The 16,872-nt window shown below is 33.4% G+C and overlaps 1 protein-coding gene across 1 annotated transcript; it reads left to right on the plus strand.

The window, feature by feature from the left end:
- The first annotated feature begins 434 nt into the window (after window positions 1-434).
- LOC143529438 (G-type lectin S-receptor-like serine/threonine-protein kinase At4g27290) lies at window positions 435-5,711 on the plus strand. The gene is made up of 7 exons (XM_077025231.1): window positions 435-1,734; window positions 1,824-1,958; window positions 2,185-2,342; window positions 2,598-2,808; window positions 2,892-3,129; window positions 3,206-3,356; window positions 5,379-5,711. Exons 1-7 carry the CDS (start codon window positions 435-437, stop codon window positions 5,682-5,684), a joined length of 2,499 nt encoding a protein of 832 aa, XP_076881346.1. The 3' UTR covers window positions 5,685-5,711.
- Window positions 5,712-16,872: the final 11,161 nt, after the last annotated feature.

The following is a 16,872-nucleotide window of genomic DNA, read 5'->3' on the forward strand; positions in this document are numbered from 1 at the left end:
TGCTATCATCTAGACGTGACTTTGACATCAGATTGTTTTGGTGCCTAATCAATTGATATTAAGAACAAATGACGACAATTTTACATCTAGACGTCCTCCTAAGATATTTACCAACTTTTTTCTAGTAATACTAATTAAGGGTCATATTTGTACGCTATTTAAAAGAGTGTTTTGACTTGGCAACCCAAAATTTGTTTCCAAAGACTTTCTTAACCGACTTGATGGTTTAAATAATAATAATAATAGAATATTGTTCTGTGGAGTGGTTGATGACTTTGTCTCGTAGATGTGTTGAAATGAGAAAGAATTAATCAACTATGTGGTCTCAAAATTTCTATGTTACCATGAAAAAGGCTGCATAAAATAACATTCCCTTTGAAAAGAAAGAAGACGTGTAAATGGAGTTTTGAATTTAATTCCTTGATCCGTTTTTAATGGCGGAAAGAGTGGCCAAGATCACCAGGTTGATCTTCGGCTTACTTTCAGTACTTTACGCATCAATAACTTCTACCTATTCTGCTGACACCATATCCGCAAACCAAATCATAAGATATAACGAAACCATAGTTTCCGCACAAGAAACCTTTGAACTTGGTTTTTTTAGCCCCGGTAATTCCAAGAACCTCTATGTAGGAATTTGGTACAAAAAAATATCAAGACGAACGTATGTATGGGTAGCCAACCGGAACACACCACTCACAGATACGTCTGGAGAGCTAACTCTAACCCTTCAGGGAGTTTTAGTTCTCAGAAACGCCACCACTGGCGATGCCATATGGTCGTCAGGGAACTTATCAGCCACGTCAGTGAAGAATCCGATTGGTCAGCTTCTAGATACAGGCAACTTTATAATTCACGAGGAAGGTGACGACATCAATCAAGAAAATCCCTTATGGCAAAGTTTCGACTTTATGACAGACACTTTACTTCCTGGGATGAAGCTAGGATGGAACTTGATCACAGGGATTGACAGACACTTCACATCCTGGAAGTCTGACGATGATCCTGCTTTGGGTGAGTTTTATTTCAGGATTGATACCAAAGGTTACCCTCAGCTAAACCTATGGGAAGGCCAGAAATTAAAGTTGAGAGGCGGTTCATGGAACGGACTCAGGTTTAGCGGAATTACTCAATTAAGACGGAACCCGTTTTTCAACTTCACCTTTATTCTTAATCAACGAGAAATTTACTACCAATATAATCTTATAGACGCTTCAGTTACTACGCGTCTGGTTTTACAAGTAAATGGTCAAGTAGAACGCTTCTTTTGGATTGATAGTAGGAAAGCATGGAACCCATTTTTGGCACGACAAAACGATATCTGTGATGAAAATGCGGTGTGTGGGCAATTTGCAAGCTGCAACATTGACAAGTCCCCAGTGTGTGAATGTTTGATGGGGTTCGAACCCACGTCTCCTGATCAGTGGAAAATCACAGATTGGTCACAAGGGTGTCGACATAGTATACCTTTGGATTGTAACCCTGGGGAAGGTTTCAACAAGTACTCAAATTTGAAGTTACCCGACACTCAGGGGTCGTGGTATAATCAGACCATGACCCTTGTTGAATGTGAGAAGATGTGTAAAAGCAATTGTTCATGTACTGCTTACACTAATTCGAATATATCAGGGGCTGGTAGTGGTTGCCTGCTATGGTTTGGTGGCCTAATGGATATCAGAACATATGCTGAAGATGGGGACACTCTTTATATACGATTGTCAGCTTCTGAGTTAGGTAATTTAAAACATTTTATATTTTCGTTAGTAACTTCAGGTTTACGTTTCTAAATGTTAATATAACTAACGCATTATGATTTGGCGCAGAATCAACAAAAGAGATTAGAAGAAGCTCAAATTCAGGGAGAAAAGTACAAGTTATTGTGCCCATAGCATTTGTGTTTTTGGTTATATTAGTATGCTTATATTTTCGTTTTTATAGGCAGAAGCAAAAGCAGCAAGGTATTTCTCTACTAATTAAGAATAAATGAATTTCAAATATTGTGGTATAAATAATAGAATTTCTCTAATCATATAATATAATATAGTTTTTATTCAATCGCCCCGAAGCTTACAAAGAAACACACATTGACACAACCCAATCAACCTACCATGTCAATCATCTGTAGTTATGTAGCTGCAGTGTTACTAGTTCCTATAATAGAAGTTGTGCTTATCCCCTTCACAGGGACACCCGGAAACAATTCGAGACATGATCGGGAAAATAGAAGTGGTGATGAAGATCTAGAGTTACCACTATTTGGCTTGTCTACAATACTTAAATCTACCAACAACTTTTCACCTAACAACAAACTCGGAGAGGGTGGTTTTGGACCGGTTTACAAGGTACTATATGACTCCATATTGTGTAGTCGACTCAGAATTGTTATATGAGAACAAGTCACAGATGATACAAGAATTCGGTTACACTATGGCCGTGGAATAGATTGATCACTTAAATGAATGTTTTCTTATTGTTTCTTATTGATTGGCTGTGATAACAATAAAAATGGTGAAAGGAAATAAGTAGACAAACAAGTAATCTCTAAAGATGAATAGAACGCTTTTAGGTGATACTTATATAAAAGTGTTATGTTTCAGGGCATACTCGAAGATGGACAGGAAATAGCAGTGAAGCAGTTAGCGAAAACATCTACTCAAGGACTTGATGAGTTCATGAATGAAGTAATCTCAATATCTAAACTACAACATCGAAATCTGGTCAAGCTCTTGGGTTGTTGCATAGATGGAGCTGAAAAGATGCTAATCTATGAGTATATGCCAAACAAAAGCCTCGATTTATTCATTTTTGGTAAATTGGTAAATGGAACAAGGAAAACCCTAGAAAATTGTTTAATTAACCAACACCTAAACTATAATTCTAACTATTCACAGATAAAACTCAAAGTGAACGACTTGACTGGCCTACACGTTACCATATTATCGATGGAATTGCTCGAGGACTTCTTTATCTTCACCATGATTCTAGGCTAAGAATCATACATAGAGATCTCAAAGTCAGCAACATTTTGCTTGACAAGGATATGAACCCGAAGATATCCGACTTTGGCATGGCTAGAGCTTTTGGAGGAAATCAAATAGAGGCAAACACAAACAGAGTGGTTGGCACATAGTAAGAATCACTCACATTAACCTTATTAAATTTGTTTAGTAAACCGCTTACATTAACTTTGATTCCTCACGTACAGTGGCTACATGGCGCCAGAGTATGCAGGTGATGGCATATTTTCGATAAAATCAGACGTATATAGCTTTGGCGTATTAGTACTGGAAATCGTGTTTGGGGAGAAAAACAGAGAGTTCGCCCAAACTAGACACTATAACAACCTTATTGGACATGTAAGTTTTGGCCTTTTAATTTTGAAATGGAAAATTGTATATTAGGCTATATTCAAATTTTTTTCCTAACTGAAATATTATCTTTGTTAACACCCATAAATATTAACCAAAAGAATGATATTATCAAAAACCTACTAAGATTACCCAAAATGAAACTTTTCGATAGTTTGTGCCACATAAACTTGAATACCTACAAGTAGGGATGTTCATAAAAATCTGAATCTGAAATATCCGAAAATCCGAATCCGAATTATTCAAAAATTTGGATATACGAATCTTGGATATCCGATTATTCAGATTCTGATAGTAATTTTGAAAACTTTCGGATATTTCGGATATCCGATATCTGAAATTTTAAATTTATTAATTTTTTATTTTATGTATTATCTATACTATATATATAGCATGAGTTAGGGAACTCTTAAATTTTAAGAGGTACCAAATCATTGCTTTATATATAACACATAATGAATCAAAATTTAAAAAAATAGGGGCAATTAAGTCTTTACTCACAAATCTTAAGCAACTTTCATTCTTTCAAAATATAGTTACAACTTTGGTCCCTTAACTTCACTACCTTTTTTGTAAAGTTTAATAATAGTTTCACATATGCCCCCTAATTCAAAACCAACTACCCCACGACTTTTTAACGATCATAACTTTTTCACACGTTAATATTTTTTCAAAAACATTACGTCATAAAAACGAGCATTTTATTCTCTTTAATTTGGTTATAATATTGCTATAGTTTTTAGTTTTAAAAAGATAGCATGTTGCGCGCTTACCATTTAGAACCTAGAAACAAGTCGATTCGGGCGAGTTCGGGTCATTTGTAAAAGTACAATAGGGTCGGAATGAGTCGATACAAAAAAATAGTTATGGTTCGGGTTCGAGTAGATGGGTCAGTTCAGAACGTTGTCGAGTCGGAACGGGTTTGGGGCAAAACGGGTTGGTTTGTAAAATGTTTTAATGTCGGTAACCTGCATTCCCGTCCGGTTACGTTTGTTCAATCTTCGATTACACGCAACTGGCTTTGCACGAGTTACGCGCCCAATTTTAGGCTACGTGCTCACTGTCATCAGGTGATGTATGTACCGACACGGACTATGCGTTCAATATTGAGTTGCGCGTGCGCCCCGCTGCATTGCGCGGGCACCATGCTAGTATTTAAATATATACAACTTAAAAGTGAGTTAAGATATTGTATCTATATCATTCACACTTAAGAAACCCCCAAATTCCAATCTCCCTACGCGAAGCCGACCACAAACTATCAGATAGATAGGGAGATGGAACGAATATATACACCCCCTTTCGCCACCATCAAGCCCAAAACAAGCCGCCACAATAGATCTAGACCAGTCACAACCAAACCCCAACCGTCACAACAGATCTACAGGTAGGGAGATGGAACGAAGATGTATCGTTCGACCTTCATCTGAAATGGAGAAGGGTCGGTGGTGATAAACGGGTGACGTGATTTGTGTTGGTTGTTGTTCATCGCTTGTGAAATAAAATAGAAAAGACCTATTTTTTGTTTTCTAGATGTATATGTTAAGTAACAAAAACCATTAATTTTGACATGGCTTTTCATAATTGTTATTATGAATTTCTTTTTAACAAAAATTCGGATATTCGTTTCACCATTCAACGGATATCCGAAATTTCGGATACGGATTCGGATCGTGAAATTTACTATCCGAAATGTTCGGATATCCAAAGTTTGGTATCCAAAGTTTGGAAATCCGAAACTCCGGATTCCCATACGGATTCGGGTATCCAAAGTTTGGAAATCCGAAACTCCGCATTCAGATACGATTCGGATATATGAAGGTTGGAAATTCGAAACTCCGGATATCCGACTTTGAACACCCCTAACTACAAGTAGGATAAGAAGATGTGTAAGTCAACCCGTTTATGAAAAAATTACCTAAATAAAAATAACTATGTTGGTTAATTTTTTATTGCAATTGGGCCTTTAAAATAACAGAATGTATGACTAGTTTTTATTTTTCTTTATAGGCATGGGAACTTCATAATAAAGGTAGATCCTTGCAATTAGTTGCTAAGTGCCTCAATGAATCAATTAACGTGTCTCAAGTTCTACGGTCAATCCATGTTGGTTTGTTGTGTGTTCAGCGTAGCCCAGAAGATCGACCGACTATGACTAATGTGATCTTGATGCTCGGGGGTGAGGGTCCATTGCCTTCACCCAGTGAACCAGGATTTTACATTGGAAACACTAAACAAGATACTTTTCAATTTTCAAGCTCGTTTGGAACAAGTTCTAACAATGAACTAAGCATTACAATGTTGAGTGGTAGATAAAATTGAAGTTGCATGTACTAGAAGAAACAACTTTATCTATAAGGCTACTAAACATGTTGGAAGAAAAATGATTAAACTTTAATTAATTTCTTCGATTTTGATAATGACATAGATGAAAATGTCTTGTAGTTTATGTGATTTTTAATAGTTTTGATCATATGTCACATACATATCCCTAAACACTTAATAAACCATCTTAATTCATAATCACGAAACAACATATTCAAAACGTCCACCATATGAAGTTTAAATGATTATTGCATCAACTATAAGTACAAGATCATTACATCAACAATACGAAGAATAGACGCATTCGTGGGTCATCCTTCACATTCGTTCCTTGACATGAACTAGATTGTAACACTTGGCAAAAATTTATCACTAACGTAACAATAATTAGCAATAAACTATCATTATATGAATAAAATTTTCCTTATTAAGATCCAAGATCTTGCAAAGTCAACAAAAAGTCCAAATTTCGTCACGTAACGAGCATTACGTGGAATAACCTCGGGTGGTGGACCAGAAAGTAAATAAATTACTAATATGATTAAATTGCATTGAAAATTCAAAATTTATGTTAAAACATTAGTGATAATATATACACATAATTTTAGAATGTTCGAATTACAAAAACTGAAAAATAAGCAAACGAAAGTCACTACAAGACACTGATAGGACCCGACACCAACTATTTTCAAAAAATAGTTCCTTTAATCTATATTGTCAGGAATTTGATTTCGTTCAAAGTATGACAAAAATTATTAAAAATGAGATCTGATTGATTATCTAAAACTCACAATACGTCAAAACCGAATCACTAAACAATTTACATTATAACCCAACCCTTCACCTCAACCCCGATGCCACTTCACCCCTTCAACCTCTTTTTCTCCCGATAATCTAACACCAACACAAATCTTTAATCATTACCATCTAAACTTAGCCTAATGTGTTTTAAACACACAAGTTAATACACCTAGCACTCTAACTTAACAACTCACCACTATACATCCCTCTCACTCTTTCTATATACATGGCATAATCACACACAAATTCATAACCCAAAATTCAAAAAAAATCACAAATCACATAAGTTAGATCAAGATCACAAGGTGGAATTAGGCATTAAGGAAGAAGATTCAAGTATGAGGAAGAGTTACACACACAAGATCATCCATTCCACCATCCTAAGATCATCAAAATCCAATTTGTAGTTAAAGGTTGATTTCTACGTTTGCATAGACAAGATTATGAGTACTTGGGTTAAGAGATTGATATTGGATATTGAAGTTTGTGGATGCATTTGTGTGTGTGTATATGGATGTATGTATGTATGCATGAGTGTGGGGAGGTGTTGAACACTCACATACATGCATACATTCATTGTAAAGTTCACCTTTGAATTATTGAAAATGATAAGAGATTTTATTGTTGATTAAATTGAGTAACTGGATAATTGGGTGAAATTATGGATAAATTTGATAAGTGAGTTTGATGTTAGGATGGATTTTATGTATTTGATGATCAATGAGATTGTTAATATGAATATAATCTATTTAATTTCTAGCATTAAAATGGAACTATGCAAGAATTTGTTCATAAATTGGAAATTTTGCAATTTAGGGATTTACATGAATAACTTGGGGAATTTGATGATTATTGATGATTGATGAAATTGGAAATTGATATTGATGATAGGATGTATGCTAGATAATTCATAATTTATTATTTTAAAGACAATGCTTAAAGTCAGATTGCAGAGAATTGTTAAATTTCTAATAAAGGAAACTTTGTTGGGTGCATAGTTGAGTTTTTGATTTTGACATGAACGTTCAATCTATATGATCTTGATGGTTGGTGAATTATTAACTTGAATCATGATAGAATACATCATCAAAATGTCAATTGGATTGTTGTATGAAAAACTTGTCAACTACTTGCTAGAAATAGAAACTTTGTGACTTTAATAATAGAAAAATCAAAATATAAATAGAACAATATGTTGCATGAAAACCTTGTCAAACTAGTTGAATGAGATAAAAAAATTGTTAAAATTAAAAAAGTTACTATAACTAGAAACTTCGTTGATTGAGCACTTAGAAAATTCATAAGTTGATTAGTTAATGATGAGATGCTTGAAATTGTATATACTTGATGAGTTTGACTTGATGAATATATGATGGATGGAAATGATCATATGCTTGATGATTTGATTTGAAATAAACATGTATGATTAGGCATGCATGTTAGAACATTCTAAAAGAATATAGAATATATTTGAAAAGTGCAAGTTTGGAATATTGTGATGACCATGATGATGATAAGAATATGGACTTTTAGATGTTGTGATGATGTCTTGTTTATATTTTAATTACTAAGTTGACATTGCCATGACTAGTAAACTTAATATATGAATTTAGGAACTTAACTTGATTAAAAATGTGCTATTTGATATTATGTGATCAAATATGGAAATAATAGTAAATTATATGTTACAATACATATATTTAGTTCATGAGATGTTTGGTGTGGATTTATTTGGTTTAATATACTTGTCAGTAAATTTAACGGCCGAAAAATCGGCTTTTAAACGCGAACCAACACGACAATTAGGGACTGTTTTAGAACACCCCTAAAGTTATAAAATACTCATATATGACATAATTTAATATTTAAAAGAGGGCAAGATAACAAAACTTTGTCCTAAACAGTTCGTGTCGCGAAAACCGAAACGAAAACGTTAAAAGTTGCTTTAAGAAAATAATAAATAAAATGAAAAATAAAATATTTTTATAATGAACTCCTAAAAATTAACTAATATATATGTAACAAGTGTTTTTAAAGATTTATAAGTAATATGTTATACGAAAAGACGACTGGTTCGATTCTAAACGCAAAACCGACAACAATCAATTATAAATAATAATTGTATATTTTCTAAAAAATTTCCAGCAACTGAAAATTAAATATTTTATTATATTTTATCACTTATTTATTTATATATTTATTTTATTTATTAATATAGTTATTAAAACAATAGTCAAACGAAACCTGGATTGTACTTACTTGTTAACTTAGGAATTATGTGTTTGTGTGCTTGTGTGGTCATTAGACTAAGATTAAATAAATAAAGGTTTTAACAAGTTCAATTCAAACCAAGTTTTATTAACAAACGTGTACCAATGTAGGACATACGATTTTGAACAAAAAGCTTCGACTGTGAGTTTCTTTAAAACCCCCTCGTTTTTAAATGGAATGTTTTTATAAATGTTCTTTAGGGGAAAAGCATATTCTTTTTATTGATTTTATTAAAGTTTTTAAAAGCGTTTTATTTTACAAACCGTTTTAAAAGTGGGATGAGTCAAATTGGTTAAATAATTGTTAACCGAATTAATAAGAGCACAAAAATATTGGTAGATCTATCGCGGTGACGCCCCCAACTTCCAATCGCGTTGGGTTAAAAGTGGGAATATTTTTGAATATGATATGTTTCGAGTTATCAATTCTGATAGTCACACACTTGTTGTATTCTCAGCTCTTCTTCAATAGTACGATTTATTTAAAAGATAAAATGTTATATTTTCATGATAAATTGATTATTTCAAGTAGAAAAATTATATATATATATATGAACTATTTTTGAATGAAAGCACCAAATTGATACGGTTTATTCGAGACAACCATCAATCTTCCAAGAACACAATAAAATAAGAGAAAATAGACCCAAAATAATAGTTCTAACTAATTTTTTTTCTTAAACGAAGATTACAATTTATAGGAAAAACAAAGACATAAAAATAGAAAAATATAAACAGTAAGGAAATATAATTTGACTATAATAAGGAAACTAAATAAAAGATAAACTCTAATAATAATAATAATAAACTTATTAATATAATATCATCGTATCAATTCTCGACCCCTTGAAAACGTCCTTGTCCTCAAGGACATAAAGCGTTTTCCGTGGTGGTCGCCATTCAAGCCTGACTACCTTAAGCAGGGCGGTCTCGACCACTCACCACGGTAGTTGCCACTCGCGTCTTCCAGATGCGCCTGCAAACGGGTTCATTAGTTTTTCTATAGATAACGCTTCTATTTTTGGCACAGGGTCCTGTGCGTTTGTTGTTGTCCGTTTGGCCTCGGTTTAAGGATGGTTGTAAAAGCTGACTGTGTGAGTTTTTGGGATGCTTTTGAATTAGGTGGCGGTGTGAATGGAGCTGCTAAGTTTACTTTTGTTGATAAGTTTGAAACAACAACTGTTTGGGGTCGGATGGTGGTGAGTAGATAGGATATGTGGCCATAAGGCACTTATCGAGATTTGTGGATGGTGTGGATTCTGAAGCGGTTATGGGCGGTAAGGTTAGTGGTGATTTGGTTAGTGGTGATAGTGAAGGAGTCAAACTGCAACTTGGCTTAGGCGGCTTGTTAGGCGGCGATTGATTTTGCTAAATCAATAACCAATCAATTTTGTCAACCATGGCCATGATGATGTATGTACACGATGAAGGAAGCATGAGGACATTGAATGAAAGCACCAAATTGTTACGGTATATTCGAGACAACCGTCAATCTCCCAATAACACAAAAGAAGATGAGAAAATAGACCCAAAATAATAATTATATCTTATTCTTTTTCTTAGACGAAGATTACAATTTATAGATAAAATAAAAAGATAATAATTGAAAACGATAAACAATAAGAAATATAATTTGACTATAATAAGAAGATTAAATAAAAGATAAATAATAATAATAATAATAATAATAATAATAATAATAATAATACGTATCATAGTCGTCTTGTTTACTTTATGTGAATTTGGGGTAAATTAGAAATGAAAATTGGATCTTTCTATATCATTTTGACGGTATGAATATGACTTGCCCGATTAAATACCTTAATGAAAAGTGTCTCATAAAGCTCGTTTAGGGGTGTTTGGGATTGTTTATTTTCACCAACTTATAACTTATAAACTTATTGAAAAGTAATAAGGTGTTTGGGATTGCTTATATTATGAGAGGAAAAGTTCCAAAAGTTTCATTTTTGTAACTTATTAACTTAATGAAAAATTATAAGGAGACAAAATAAGGAATCCCAAACACCCACTTAAATACAGATGAAAATAAGAAGGTATTGGATCATGGGTATCCAATCGATTTTCAGAAGTGAGTTATATATTGATGAACAATTTTACCAGTTGAGTACTTCATTATGCTAATTTCATAAGTTCACATTTCATTCTGCTTAAAAAGTGAAAGTACCACTTGCTTTCATATATGCTCAGACGAAGGCAACTGAAGTGGCTCTTGTACCATTTGCTCACTTTCATTTCTAGTAGGATTAGTCTTACTATTTCATGGAGTACCAAGTATTGAAGAACGTGTCATGTTATATTTGGAGGCCTATGATCGTGCTTTCAAATGTGGCCCATGAAAATGAGCATAACTTGGCCACGAAGCTCCGTTACAAGCCCATTACTAGTCAAATCAAAGCTTGAGACGAGAAGCACATTGTGGCAAACAACCAACGGTGGTTTGGCCCTGTCCGAAGCCCAAAAACGCCTCCTAAATAAAGTTATGTGCATCTTTATGTTTTTTTGTCAGTTTTTACATTTTTCTTTTTAGGTTTGTGTTTGGCTCAAGACTTTTTTTTAGCCCATTACGTATTTCAAAGTCTATTTATATGATGCTATTGTAATCTGAGAAGTCAGACTTGAATTTTGATAATAAATATTTTTCACTTCAATTTCCTTGACCTTTGGATGGGATTTGGGAGTTTTGGGAATTTCATCACGGGCATTCATTGAATCAACGTGACTTGATCTTCGTTATCATTTTACCGCTGCATCACTATTCAAAAGAGGGTTGCGACGCAGTTTGTTGCACGTTTGTCTTCTTGTGGCTCTTGTACCACTTGCCACTTTATTGTAATCATTTTGAATTTAATGAGTAATATGGTTTTAAATAAAAAAAAGTTATTTAAGCCAGTTGCAAAGCTTGGACGAAAACACCGAGAGGGGGGGGGGGGGGTGTTCTCAAATTGTAAGAAAAAAATCAATAAACAAGAGGGAGCCGGTCGCCGGACTCAATCGGCCAAAGACTGGTAAATTTATACTATTTATACATATTTTCGGAAAAAAGTGTTAATTTACGCTACTACTAAACACAGGGGTCAGGGCCTGGCCCTCACTATGCTCCATCCTTGTACTTAACGGTATGATGTTCACCCTTTAAAATGAAAATGGTGGGTTCAAATACTTTTAAGTATAAAATTAAAGGGATTTTAGATAAAAATAATTTGTTATTTAAAAAAACTATTTGTTGCCCTGATATGTACTTTTGTCAAATTACAAAGGGTGTTCCATTACTTTTATGCTAAACAAAATTACAAATTTTGTGATTAAACATTATGGATCGAATTCTTTAAAAAATTTATTTTTTCACTTATTAAATGACAAACCATCTCGTTTTTAGTCGTTTTGACTAACGCTCTTCTACAATCTCAGTTACATGGCATCATTTCCCATCCATGTCACGAGTAAATACGTAATTTCAACCCCTTTATTTAAAAAAACAATATTTAATATATATTACTAAAAACAATATAGTAAATGAAAATTGTAATTAAAATATGTGGGCTCCACCACCTTCTATATATGTTGTTTATCTCCAAAATAAAACCCCAACAGCTATTGAGAAGCTTGATACAGCATCCGTATTCGTATCCATACATGTATTTGTATCGTAAATCAATAAAAACATGTCCAAATAACCATACCAAATTTTTCGATATGGTGCAGGTAAGTGTACGGGTATTTTGGTATGGTACCCGTTTTTGTTCCGCTTTACTTTTTTATTTTCAAATATTTGACGATCTTGAAACCGGTACCAGCACGAGTAACAAACAACCAAAATTAGTCTGGGTTCCGGTACTCGCACAGGTCCGTGACGGGTACCAAATTGGTCACTTATTTGATCGTATAGTATTAAATAACCCTAGTCATGTCACTGACTTTAAGTGATATGTTTGTCTGTTCGAGTTTTGATGTTATATTATTTAATATTGAAGATGTATTTGGTATTTGTTTATAATAACATTGTTGTAGAATTTATTTTATATATTAAATATGAAGAATCTCAATTAAATCTCCACATATTTCAAATATGTACAAAATACCAAACATACCCTTTACCTGATTTACATGTATCGAAATTCAACAAAAAACAGTATTTATCCCCTTACCGAATATGCTAAATCAGTACTGGTATATGTACGGATACAGTTCAGATATAAGTACGGGTATTTGGGAAAAAATCTCATCCCTACCAACCACCATGCCGATATGTACCGCCACAACCTAGGTGTTGACAACACGGAGTAGGTAGTAAGGAGATTAATTTGAGTGGTCGGAGTCGTTTTAGGGTGCGGTGGTGGAGGCTTTCTAATGAAGATGGCTTGGGGTTTTATTGATGTTTTTTTGTTAAAAGTTTTTACTTTATTTATTTATACTACTTAATAAACAAAGGTTTTCCTTTGCCACGTGTCATCTTCCTACCCCATCCTCATTCTCAAAATCCCGCCTATCTTCTGAATCCCTTATCACTCACGAATTGGCTCCCTTATTTTGAAGTTATAACCCGAACAATCATCTCATCATCCTTCATCGTAATGTTTCAGTTTCAGAAACCCTAAACCATTATTGCCCCCCTTTTCCTAAACAACCAGATCCTTCATCAGATCCCTCAAACTAGAACAACCGTGTCCTAATCCTTGCATCAATATGTTTCAGAAACCCAAACAAACCGATTGTTATCACCGCATGTCATCATCATCATCCACATCTCCTTGATCCGCCGATGACTTAGGTATACGATTCTTTTCTTTCTATTTTTTTCTGTGATTTACATTTAATTTTGTATATGTTTGTTGATATGTTATGTTCCGATTTTAATTTTGTTTTTATGTTTATTTTGCCTTAATTGTTATCGTTGGAGGAGATGCATCATTGATGAATTCGTTGTCCCTATGTTCAACTTATTTTAAACCTTAATTTTTCTTTAATGTTCAGTTTGTATAATTTTTTTCGTATAATTTTGCTTTTATTAGTTAAACACTTGGTGTGCATATACATATTTTAAAGAACGCAATGTAAAAATGATCGTGGTTATTCGACACTGACCAGATCAAGAAGTTGACTAAAAGTGAAGGGGCCAGAGAACCGATTAGCATCCTACATTTACCTAAATCAGATTATAGAAAAAAAGTTTGAAATTAGGAATGGGCTCGCTTCAAGCACCACTCTTCACGAACTTGGCATCTCAAAACTGGTAACAATTGTCAAAATTCAACAATAAATACACAATCTAGAGGCGTGGGTGGAAATGGGCGAAGAGTAAAAATGATTTTATATAATGTTTAATTTATTTGTTTTCGATGCACAAGTAAACTCTTATATCAAAAAAAATTGAATTGAGGGGCCAAAACAGGTTGCTATGGGTATAAGCAGGTCAGCCCAATTGGTTTTATAAGTGGATGTCTTTTGATTATGTATTAAATAAGCAAAAAGGATTCACCAAGAAACGGGAATGTGAGTTTTCGGTTTTAGAAGTTTTTAATGAAAATCGTTAATTGCAAGCTTTAGTTGATTGTTTGTTTTGTTTGTATGAAGTTGGTTGAAGAGCTAAGTAGAGCAAGCTACACAATTGGTGAAGGAGATGCAATTGTAAATTTTTTGGTGGTTTGTTTCATTACTTCAAATCAATTCTTCATTAACTTTGTTTGTGGTTTTCAGTTTAATTGGGTTTGTTTGGTTAAACGTTATCGTTTTCTGTTTAAATTGTGGTCGTTTGATTACGAGTGGAGTTTTTAATTTTTTTCTTCTTATTTTTAAATCTGGTATGTTACTAGGAATGATGCAACTGAAAGTAAGGGAAATACAATAGGTTTAGGGTATTTTTTTTATTATTTCATGTGACACGGTGTTTATTTTATGAACTATTAAAAAATTTTGTTATTATACAATTTTAATTGTTTAACCCGTGTAGTACACGGGTACCTAACCTAGTTTTAAATATATATCTTCTAAATTTTAAGCAAAAGTTAAAACATAAAGGAAGACAAAAACTAGAAGTGTGGGAAGAATTTATGGAAAAAGAAACTCATAAAAGAAATTCAACAAAAATAATTAAAAAATTATAACTCAAAATATAATATAAATAGAAAAAGTGAAAAAAAAATAAAGCGTTTCCCTCGTCATTCTCGTTAAAAATAATTAAAATAGGAGATAAAAAACACGCAATGTCTTGGAAAAAAGACACAATGACGAATATAACAAAATACACAATGATAGATAAAAAAAAGACACAATCAAATCGCAAAATATAACACAATTCCAAGCTAAGTATAACACAGTTTTGAGTAATATAACAAAATATTAAAGAAAAAAGACACAATCAATTACGAAAATACAAAATAAATAAAAGAGACATGGTTTTTTCCCTCAATTTGTGTTTTTTAGAACGAGAGAAACAATATAGTTTTTTTTTGTTTTTTATATTTTAAGTTATGATTTTTTTATTAATTTTTAAATGGTTTTTTTTATGGCTGCAAATCCTTCTCATTTTTGTCCCACTTTAAAGTATTACTTAACTATAAGTTTTAACTTTTGTTTTAATTTAGAATGCTGGTTTTAACCAAGTATGCTCTATTGACAAATAACAGTCTCAACATTAAACTTGGTTGATGGCGGTCCCAACTTGGCCATAGACCTTCTTCTATGGTCGTATCACGCTCTAAACCTATCAGATATCGTAACTTGCCTCCATTCTCTATAATATCATTAATCCGTCTCTTTCCCTCTTCAAAACACATAGGAAATTAGAAAATGAAGAAGATTTCATCTTCTTTCACGGCCAATCCTTAGATATTAAACCTGATCTTATTTTCAAAAATTCATAATCAATGTTACACAATTTACAATTAAACCTAGGGCTTTTGTTAAGGAGATCAAAACGAGTCGAAGATGTTTCAATTATCTCGAATGGTGCACGATTGACGAGGGTGGACTCAGCCACAGACAACGATGGTGTAACGTCGATTAGGTTTTGAATGAGGGGAAAGAGAGAGACTGTGTAACGATATCAGAGAGAATAGAGGCGTTGCATATTTCCTGTGTGGTGCGGCCGGAGAAGAATGTCCATGTCAGCAAATCACTAACGGAGTTAACATTTGTTACTCGCGGTCCGTTAAAAACAAACACCTCTTTAGTTTAGACCGCCACCAACCAAATTTAATATTGAAACTATATTTACCAATACAAAATAGTTGAAATTATATAAAACCGATGTTTCTTTAATTTAACTGTCCAGTGAATCCCACTTTAAAATCAGAGAGGGTACAAGGAAAAGTTAATTTCCCATTTTGCCCACCACACAAATTCCTGCAAGGATTGCAGAAAAAAGAAACTTGGTCGGCCGACCGACTATTACTCCTCGGATGGGAGTATCTTTATTGTTCAGATATCTTAAGCTTAGGGGAATGTGGATTTTGATTTTAGTGCATCGAGGTTTCTTAAAAACAATTAATAAACACAAGTTATTTTTGATAAATGACAATATGATTCCTTTAAGTTTGATTATTTATAATGAATAAAACGACCCATTTTATAAAGCTAATTCCTTGACTAACCACCACCACCACCACCACCCCCCACCCCACCCACCCACACACACATATACCACAAAACTAAAAATACCCAAATGGTCCATTTCTAAACGGTAGGATCCATCGGATTAGAACTGGCACCCGACATATCTATGTGATGTCATTTCGTTTTTGAACTAACCACATCTAGACATGTATATACTTAAATGGTCAAGCCCGGCCATTCACTTATGGTGCCAGCCATTTATTAAAAGTCGGTCTGATAGTTTAAAATCCTTTAAACGTCAGTTTGATGGTTTAATAAACGGTCGGCCAACGGATCTATTCTCTTGGGCTTTCATATCTATTCCGTTGGGCCTTCATATCTACTCTGTCGACCAACATATCTATTCCGATGGCTTTCATTTCTATAAGGGGCCTTCATATCTTTATGTTTAAATTTATTGAATAATTGATAATAAAAAAACAATCCCAATAATCTTGGAACATTATTTAAGGCCTAAGGGTAACCACCCATACATT

The sequence above is a fragment of the Bidens hawaiensis genome, unplaced genomic scaffold (assembly GCF_021521415.1).
Source record: "Bidens hawaiensis isolate Kalapana, Puna unplaced genomic scaffold, B.hawaiensis_p1.1 tig00008542_1, whole genome shotgun sequence".
NCBI lineage: Eukaryota > Viridiplantae > Streptophyta > Magnoliopsida > Asterales > Asteraceae > Bidens > Bidens hawaiensis.